Consider the following 9,582-nt stretch of genomic DNA (forward strand, 5'->3'; position numbering starts at 1 on the left):
AGCAACTTTGTTACACAGACGTATGCTTGGGTACCATTCTGCTATTGTCATGGGTATTTCTCATGATATCAGTGGCCTCTTCAGCCTTCCTTTCAGGGGATGTGTGCAGGTCTTTGAGGAGCTGCTGTGAAGGGTGGGGAAGGGGCCTGTTGGGCCCTTCAAGAGCTGATGGCTCCCCTGCTTCTTCTCACTCCTCCCTGAAGGAGGCAAGCTGAAGTGAATCACCTCATCCATTTGAAACCAGCATCCTCTCCGTGTCACATAGGAAGGTGCCTTCTACTGAGGCAGACCATTGGTTCATCTAGCTCTGCGTTGTCTACACAGACTGGCAATGGCTGTCCAGGCAGGAGTCTCTCCCAGCCTTACCTGGAGATGCCATGGATTGAGACTGGGACCTTCTGCATGCAGGGCAGCTGCTCTTCCACTGAGCTATGCCCTATGGCCTTTAGACATAGGTAGCTCACTTCCTAAGGTAAACAGCTGGGAGACTACCAGTCATGCCGACTACTCAGCAGGTGTTAGCTGCTGATGACTCAGGTTCACCAATAGTCTTAAGCATACTTAGCCCTGTGAGACTCTCAAGCCAGGGAAGGCGGTAGTGTTTGAAGGAGAAAGCTGCACTTGTTGTTTTCTTCCTGCGTATGCCAAGTTGCTTGAATTCTTTTTTCTTCTTCTTTTTTGTTTCCTTTAGGTTGGATGAATACATGAACGTGTGCGTTGCTGATTTTGGGCTTTCAAAGAAAATCTATAGTGGAGACTATTACCGCCAGGGCTGTGCCTCCAAGCTGCCAGTCAAGTGGCTTGCCCTGGAAAGCCTGGCGGACAATCTCTACACAACACACAGTGATGTGGTGAGCCTTCTTTGCTCTTCCCAGGGGCACCTGCTTCCCTACGTACAAATTCTGTTGCCGCAAAAACCGTGATGATTCTTGTGGCACCTTAAAGACGATCACATTTATCCAGGCATAAGACGGGGTGGAGACCTCCAGCCTGCTGGCCAAATTTGGCCTGGCACAGGTCTCCGTTTGGCCTGCCAGGCCGTTTCCACCAAGCCACACTCACCTGCCCCAAATGTGATGTCAGCTGTGGGCAAGGGATATGTACAGTGGTTCCACAGGTTACATACGCTTCAGGTTATAGACTCCGCTAACCCAGAAATAGTTCTTCAGGTTAAGAACTTTGCTTCAGGATGAGAACAGAAATCGTGCTCCAGTGGCGCGGTGGCAGCAGGAGGCCCCATTAGCTAAAGTGGTGCTTCAGGTTAAGAACAGTTTCAGGTTAAGAACGGACCTCCGGAACGAATTAAGTACTTAACCCAAGGTACCACTGTATATGGAAACTGGGAGGCTCAATTGCACAGGCAATCCCTTCAGAAAGCAACTTGGCCACCCCTATGCTTGACCCTGGGAAACACTGAGCAAAGCACTTTGTGCAGCACTTCCCAAACACCCTACAGTCTGGTACTTGTTGGAAAGCACTGGGAAGCACCTTGGAAGCCCTGGGCTAACATAACACAACGTTTGTGCTCAACGTTTCCCAGTGCCCAAGCATAGGGCTGGCCAAGCTGCTTTCTGTGGCATTTGCCTGTAATGAGGGATCATCACGCTTCTCAGTCCAAAGCCAATGCTGGCAATTTTGCAAAATCGAAGTGTGGTGTGCGTGTGAAAGTGCCTTGCACGTCACCAGGGCTGTGACGGAGCTCTGAAACATAAAGCAGCATGAAACAAAAGAAGCGTTTGCAGAGTTGTTACTGTTCTTTATATCGTGTCATCAGGGCACACATGGTCCTTTTGATGCTAGGGAAACAACAGCGGAAAGGGAGGGAAGTGGAGGCAGGAGAAGAACACTGAGTCATGGGAACTAGACGGTGGGCCAGAGGCAGAGTGTTCTGTGGGGAACATCATTTTTTCTATGAACTGAAGAAGAACCCTGCTGGATCAGACCAAAGATCTATTTAGCCTAGCATCTCATTTCTCACAGTGGCCAGCCAGATGCTTCTGAGAAGCCCATAAAGAATAGCCCTCTCCTGCCCATTGAGCCCCGACACACACACATAATGGAAAGAACGAAAGAACACATATCTTACATTTTATGCTTCCCATTATAACTTGGTTTTCTGTGCAGCTTCCGGAGACATCACAATACAATTCACACCGTTCTAACATGGTGCAATTACTGAGAAAGATCACTGATTGTCATATTGTATGGTACCCTGAGCTCCCATGTAAGGATACAAATATTGCATTTTGTTAATATAGCGTGATTGCTCTGTGAAAAGAAGACTGCCCCCTCTAGTGTAATGTTGTGGTAGTCCTCGGCCGAAGAGGGATGTTTGTGTTCATTAACAACTGGATTTTAAAAAGCAGTGAGTTACATACCTATTAGCAGTTAGTTGTCTTTTCTGGGCCTGTTAAAATGATCCTCAGTTTGTGTAGGTAAAGAACCGCCTTTAATATTATTTAGGATTATTTACAGAAGGAGGAAAGATAGAAAATTATGACTGAAAGCACAGTCCTTTGACACACACAGACTGAACTGCACTGGAACAGAAAATCCAGGAATCATCTCTGTCCGATTATACTGGGAGCAAGACTGAAAAAAAGACGACTGATATTCTAAGCATGTTTCTTCTCCTGAAATGGTTTTTAAATATGTTTCTCCCATTTGTTTAACTATATTTCCCCCCTCCCCTACTGTATTTCAGTGGGCATTTGGTGTGACAATGTGGGAAATTGTGACGCGGGGGCAAACTCCTTATGCAGGCATTGAGAATGCAGAAATTTACAACTACCTCATCAGTGGAAACAGACTGAAACAGCCCCTGGAGTGCTTGGAAGATGTGTGAGTAGTTTATTAAGCCATTTGGTTTTCCAAACTTGAACATTTTCTTCTGCAGTGCAGACCACACTATGATAAGCACAAGTTGCACAAAAATACAGCCATACTTTGGGCCAGCTCAGATAGGAGGAAGTCCCTTGGGCTGTGCCCATTGTAGAGAATGCTTTCTTAATGGACAGAGGGGTGGGTTGCATGATTTAATTGAGATTCTTCCATATTATTTTGATACTGTTCAGCTTGCCTTCAATGTGCTTTTGCCAATGTGCTTTTGAAAATGTATTTTGCAATCAAAACAGAAACGAATCTGTTTAACCACTGTGTTCCACTGGGCAAAGGGAACACACACTGGTATGCAGCTTTTATTTTTAAAATATAAATATATGTTCCCAGTGCTGCTTACACAGCCTTTGGTTGTCCTGGGGTGCTTCTTTTCTCATTTTGTTTTGTTCTGTTTGTCGTGCAGCTACGATCTCATGTGCAGATGCTGGCATTCAGAACCTAAGCTACGCCCCAGCTTTGGAGCCCTGAAACTGCAACTAGAAATGATCTTGGCCAGACTGTCTTTGCTCTCATCCAGTCAGGACCCCCTGTATGTCAACATTGGGAAGCCACAAGAAGCTTACAGGAATGACCCCTCAACGGATTGTCCCTTTGGAACATTGGATGGTGACGCGAACATTGCAGGAGCAGCTGCTGCCGCTGTCACCAGTGACTATCGTTATATCATGAGCCCCTTGTGCCTTGGGAGTGATGCTGAAAGCCAAAGGCATCCGGACGCATCTGAGGGGGAAGCCAGGAGCCTTCTTTATGATTTGGAGATGGGACCAAAACTATGTTAGCCCGAAAGGAAGAGGGGGTGGGGGGAATGACACTCCACTCTCCTCCAATAAGATGTGTGCATTTTTATCATCATCTGGTACTGCTTTACAAAGACAGTTGTAGGCTGCTTTTAACCAGCATAGGTAGCTGTAAAATGAGCTACTTCTGCAGCTGTTTGAGTTGCTGTGGCTCATGCTCAAAATGACCACAAATCTTTATCACCTATTGGCCTTCTGAAACTAACTTCCTGCCGTGGTGAAATGAAATCCAGTGGGAGTGGCCTAGTCTGTACTTACAGCCAGCGAATGCCTGTTTGTCAGCCGAATTGATAACGGAATATTGGAGTTGAGCAGGGTGCTACTCAGCATGCTCTCTTTTTCGGTAAGATTTTCCACCTCTGAGCAAGGAAGATTGGGACCAGCACATGCGGTGGGGAAATGATCTGCTATTGATGGATACTGTATTTAAGGGCGTGAGGGGGAACAGTAGTTTAGCAGCACCACCTAGTCCTCTTGTCTACCTCAGTGGTTCTCAAACTGGCTGCTTCTGTACAATGAAGAAATATTGCGCCGTTTCTCAGATTGTTACAGTATTTGGTTGTTGGATGGAAGCATTCCTCAAGGCTGGCAGCGAAGCAACAACATGGGGGCACAGTTTTTGCCAGCCTGATAGCCTCCAGATCTTTTCTGGCGACAGTTCCTATCAGCGCCAAGCAGTGCAGCTGATGGGATTTGTAGAAGAAAACATCTAGAGGCCACCAAGTTGGTGAAGGCTGTTCTGACATCTCCCTGCAGAGGCGGCCTTCTCCCACACTGCAGGACTGGGTTTTCTTGTCTTTCTTTGCTTTATGTTTGACATGAAGTTGGTTGTACGCACAGTTGCCTTGTCAGTAAAACTCTATGACAGGGTGACAAATGCATACGGACGAAACCAAACTTCAGACAGACTTTGAGAGACCAGTGTAGGACAAGCAGTTAGCGCATGGGAAAATTTGATACTAAGGCTGCAGTAGCATACTTACCTATCTAGGAATAAATCCCACTGAACTCAGTGGGACTTACTTCTGAGCAGACACGTCTAGGATAGCGCTGTGTGGACAAAGTACAAAAAGTGCATATATGAAAAGGAGGTCTATAATGATAGTAAGAGGCAGAACTTTAAATTAAAAACAGACGTTTATTTTATAAACTTTATCCTAAAAAAATTAATATTAGCTGCAGCAAGGAAATTGCTCAGTTGACATCGGCAGAAAAACTCAGTAGGTACCAATGGAATGCTTTCCATGCAGAGAAGTAGTTTTCAGTCAGAAAGACTTTGAGAATCACTGGCTTACTTCATTAGAGGTTGTTCCAGCATCCTGCAGAGATTCAACTGCATTGGAGCATAACTTCACGTATTTTGGTAACCTTACAGAAGGAAATGTTCATTTTTGAGCTCTCATTTTTCCAATAAGCCTGTTTTGATTAATCATAACTGAAAAGAATAACACACGCTTTGAAGAAGACTACTTTGACAATGTGTAAATCAGTCAGTGTTTCTGTATTTTGCTGTTCCTAACATAAGGTATGCCTAGGGCATTACACCTTACCATGGCTGCCTGAATTTTTAGCAAACCTAAATTCTTCCTATTGGGCTGTTAGAAAAATTCCCTGATGCAGCAGTATTCACTATGCAGCCACAGAATCACATTGGGTGCATCAATTTTTAAATTAAGTATTTTTCGGTCCAGCTGGTTTCCATGAGAATTCTCAACGTATGTGTAGCTCTCTGCTGTTGAAAACCATAGGTATTAAAGCAGTGGGAGCAGGGGTATTGGATCATGCCTAGTATTATATATGTTTCCAGGCTGCAGGTCTCTTATAGCAGAGATGGGGAACCTGTTGACTTTCCCAATGTTATTGTATTCCTAACTCCCACCAGCCTCTGCCAGTAGGGTCAATGGTCACGGATTTTGAGAACAGTTCTCCAACAATCTTCCCCATCTCTGCCTTAGAGGCTTTTGTCACAACAAAACTCCACCCATAGTAAGAGAATACCACTGATAATATGTTTGCATTATTAGTTATGCTTAGAGCTGTTTTTCCTATTGGGCTTACTGGCGCGTTGCGCCAGGGCGCTAGCCTCTCAGGGGCACCACAGCAAGTGGGGGAGCTGCACGCCTTTGCTGGCGGCCCCCCTTTCCCTGCATGCCTGCCAGCTGTGCCCCACCAACTATATGACTGACGGGCTGCAGCTTCCTTCCCAAGCCTCCGTAGAAGGAGAGCGACCCCCGCAGAGGCTTGGGAAAAGGTCAACAAGTCGACAACTTTGGAAAAGAGGGGGGCCTTGGAGGGATCTTTGCACCATGACACCGCATATGCCTAAGCCGGCCCTGGTCATGCTTTCCTTTTTTTGCTGTTTCATTTAGTGCTCACTGAGTCTACATTTCTTCCTGCCCCTTGCGAAACAAGGTAATCTAGAATTACTGGAATTCAAACCACCAAACAGATCCTCCTGAGAGACACTGACAAGGCCCCTTCTCACATTCCGTTTACCACTTTCAGGTTTTAACCAGTAATGTTCAGATATGCTTTTCTAGATGGTTAAAAGACTGGAGGGGTCACTCTCATGTGCCAGGAACTTTGCGGAGTCAATAACTCGTCAAAGCTTTTCCATCTCTGCCCCGCCTCTAGCACCATCCTTCAGCATGACTACGAAACAGAAGCCGGGACGGGGAGGGGCGGGCTATGCAGCTGCAACTGGGCCCTGTTCTCTCCTTTTATGCAACAGTAACCATGCTGATTGTGTGAACAAAGGAGTGGCTAAAGGTCTGGTGGTTTGCATTAAGTTTTCGTGAAAAGCAAGCATAGAAATATTACACGTATTAATAAATCTGTTAGGTTGTGAAACACCTTGAGATCAGCGGGTGAAGGGCAGTATACAAATTCAATTAATAATAATAATAAAGAAACAGCATGAGCTAGGGGGAAAGTTCTTGATTTGTGCAAACATCATCAGTGGTATGCTTTTATTGCCCGTGGTATCTGCTGTGCATATGGGCTTCCCATCATCACAACACTATGTTACCAAAAGCAAGTAATAGATGTGTTGCTGGTGGTATGAGTTAAAAATGGTTTTATGACTTAAAAATGGTTCTATGCAGTCAATGCTGAGAAAGCCATATTCTGTGTTCTGGAATGAAGCATTAGATTTGGGATCAAAAAATTTCATTAGAACAGTTCCTCTATCTACTTAACAAAACTCACCAGTTCCTCTACAAAATATTGTGATGAAAGCCCAAGTTTCAAATTATACTTTTGAGTCTGAATGCATATGTGAAATAAGTATTTTGCAATTTCCAGCATGGAAATTCTGCAGCATACTGCAGTTGTTTGAACCTGGGATTTTTATGGACACTCACCTGATTGAATTAAGACAGTCAAAGCAACTGTCCTACAGAAACCTTCCCAATGAATGGTGTTCCCAATGAATAATTCAACATGGGTGTCGAGTGGAGTTTGTTAGACGTTATGCCCTGCCTCCCTCAAGTTTACTAAACATGTTTACAAGAGACTGGTGAGAACATAGTTCTTAACCAAGTGCTGCCTTCTCACCATACCTGTGCAGTGTGAAACATGTTGTTGAACAGACTGACCCTTTAGTTCCAATATTCAAGAGTGAGCGTCTTTGCTTGTGTGGTCAGAACAGCATCACCCACACACAAGAGGAAGTATCAACAGGTTAAAAGTTTGAAGTACCAAAAATAATGAAGGGGAAAACAAACCTAAGAGGGACCCTAAAGAGGCCTGAGCATGCTCAGTGGCTTAGAATGCTGCTTGACTGGGGAGGTGGGATGGAACCCTAAACAGAAGCAGTCCACGCTGCAACCTTTTGTTGCAGCTCCCACTTGTGCCTCTTTCATTCGGAATTAAGTCTCATGAGTTCAGTGGGATTCATTCCCAAACAAATGTGCATCAGATTGCAGCTTATGTTTCCTGCAGCAGCCACCTAGCAAGCAGAGCAAGTGTATATATAAAATCTAATTTTCTGAAGCATGTCATTAGTTTTTATGCTTTTTTAAAATAAACTATGTACTGTGTCCTAGTGCTTGCTTTTTATTCCCTTCATGTCATCACTTTACCGTTGCTTTTTTAAAAGGTTCAAAATAGAAACAAACTTGACTGTTTCCAAGATCAAAGGTAAAGGTAAAGGGACCCCTGACAATTTAGTCCAGTCGCGAACAACTGCGGCGCACATCTCGCTTTACAGGCCGAGGGAGCCGGCTTTTGTCTGCTTCCACAGACAGTTTTTTCCAGGTCATGTGGCTATGATGACTGGCGAAACCAGAGCAGTTCACGGAAACGCCATTTACCTTCCCACCAGAGCGGTACCTATTTATCTACTTGCACTTTTTGGCCTGCTTTCGAACTGCTAGGTTGGCAGGAGCTGGGACCGAGCAACAGGAGCTCACCCTGTCACAGGGATTCAAAATGCCGGCCTTTCAATCGGCAAGCCCAAGCGGCACAGTGGTTTAACCCACAGCGCCACCCGCATCCCCTCTCCCAAGATCAAACTACTGCTTAAAACATTGTTCTCAAGGTTGAGTTGACAAAATTGAAGGGAAGGATAGAAGTGTACCAGCTTTCTCATGATGCATGACTACTTTAGCACTGCAGCTGCCGAAGCCTTTCCTCCTGTTATAAACCATTCATCAAGCACTGCTTTGTGAAGTCTCATGCCAGCAACTTCTCAAAACTTCCTCATCAGTCGGTGTTGCCATTTGACAGAGTGAGGCAGCTGGTGCTGGGAAGCAGCCCCCTGGCTGTACGTAACTTGTTGGAGGACAGAGCTGTGCATGCCTCGTGGCCTGCTCTGTGCCCCCACAACCTGCCTGCTGCCCTCAGGTGCCACAGAGCATACTATCCTATTGCCAGTATTGAAATAAGATTCAACGGCCTGTCCAGGGCATGAAATTCTTCTTCACCTCAGGCAGCAAAATGCACTGGGCTGGCTCTGCTCCTGTTGTGGAATATGTGATCTGAGATGGATGCTATGGAGGGGCTTTCTGTCAAGATACTTCCAAGTCCTTTCAAAATGGGCTTATCGACTCTTACATTTTGTTATCCGCCACCCAAGGAACACGAAACGAGAAACAAAGGTGGAGGTTGTTTAACAAGAGACAAGGAAGGGCTGTTAAATGGCACCGTCAAGCTGGGTGGGGAACCTCAGTCCTGGAGGGCCACATGTGGCCTCCTAGTCCTCTCTAGCTGGCCTCCAGGACTCTTCCCCACACCATGCCCTCACTGGCTCTGAACTGTGCCTTTCTTGAGTGCTCTTGCTTGACTGAAATGTTTGGATTTGGATTTGATATCCCGCCTTTCACTCCCCTTCAGGAGTTTCAAAGCGGCTAACATTCTGCTTTCCCTTCCTCCCCCACAACAAACACTCTGTGAGGTGAGTGGGGCTGAGAGACTTCAAAGAAGTGTGACTACCCCAAGGTCACCCAGCAGCTGCATGTGGAGGAGCGGAGACGCGAACCCGGTTCCCCATATTACGAGTCTACCGCTCTTAACCACTGCACCACACTGGCTCTCAAATGTGTCTTTCAATGCCTCTTGCTTGCCTGGATAGGGAGATTTGAGGGAGGGAGGAGGTGTAGTAGCCGCTTTTACATCGCTGGAGCATACACACCAAGAGTCACAGTCATTGTTCTACCCACTTTTGTCTCTAGCCCCACCCACTTTTGCATCTGGCTCCGCCTACCATTGACATGCAGCCCCCAGGGGGTTACTCATGAATGATACAAAAGGGCTCCCCGGTGTAAAAAAAAATCCCCTACTGTAAATATTCTGAATTTGCTTCTTTTTCTTGAGAAGTTGAAAGTGTTTTCAATTGCACTAAGCCCAAGTCTTGGGAATGCATTGTTGAGTTAATTTAAATTTTTTT

At 45.7% G+C, this 9,582-nt stretch overlaps 1 protein-coding gene across 2 annotated transcripts in view; it reads left to right on the forward strand.

Moving 5' to 3' along the window:
* Positions 1 to 7,740, forward strand: part of TYRO3 (TYRO3 protein tyrosine kinase) — a 64,525-nt gene extending 56,785 nt beyond the window's left edge. For both annotated transcript variants that reach the window (XM_081931708.1, XM_081931709.1), the window contains exons 17-19: positions 692 to 851; positions 2,705 to 2,841; positions 3,302 to 7,740. In XM_081931708.1, coding sequence (XP_081787834.1) covers positions 692 to 851; positions 2,705 to 2,841; positions 3,302 to 3,677 — 673 coding nt within the window. In that variant the 3' untranslated portion in view covers positions 3,678 to 7,740. The remainder of the gene's footprint in view (positions 1 to 691; positions 852 to 2,704; positions 2,842 to 3,301) is intronic.
* The last annotated feature ends 1,842 nt before the right edge of the window (positions 7,741 to 9,582 follow it).

The sequence above is a fragment of the Podarcis melisellensis genome, assembly GCF_964234715.1.
Source record: "Podarcis melisellensis genome assembly, chromosome: 1".
Lineage (NCBI taxonomy): Eukaryota > Metazoa > Chordata > Lepidosauria > Squamata > Lacertidae > Podarcis > Podarcis melisellensis.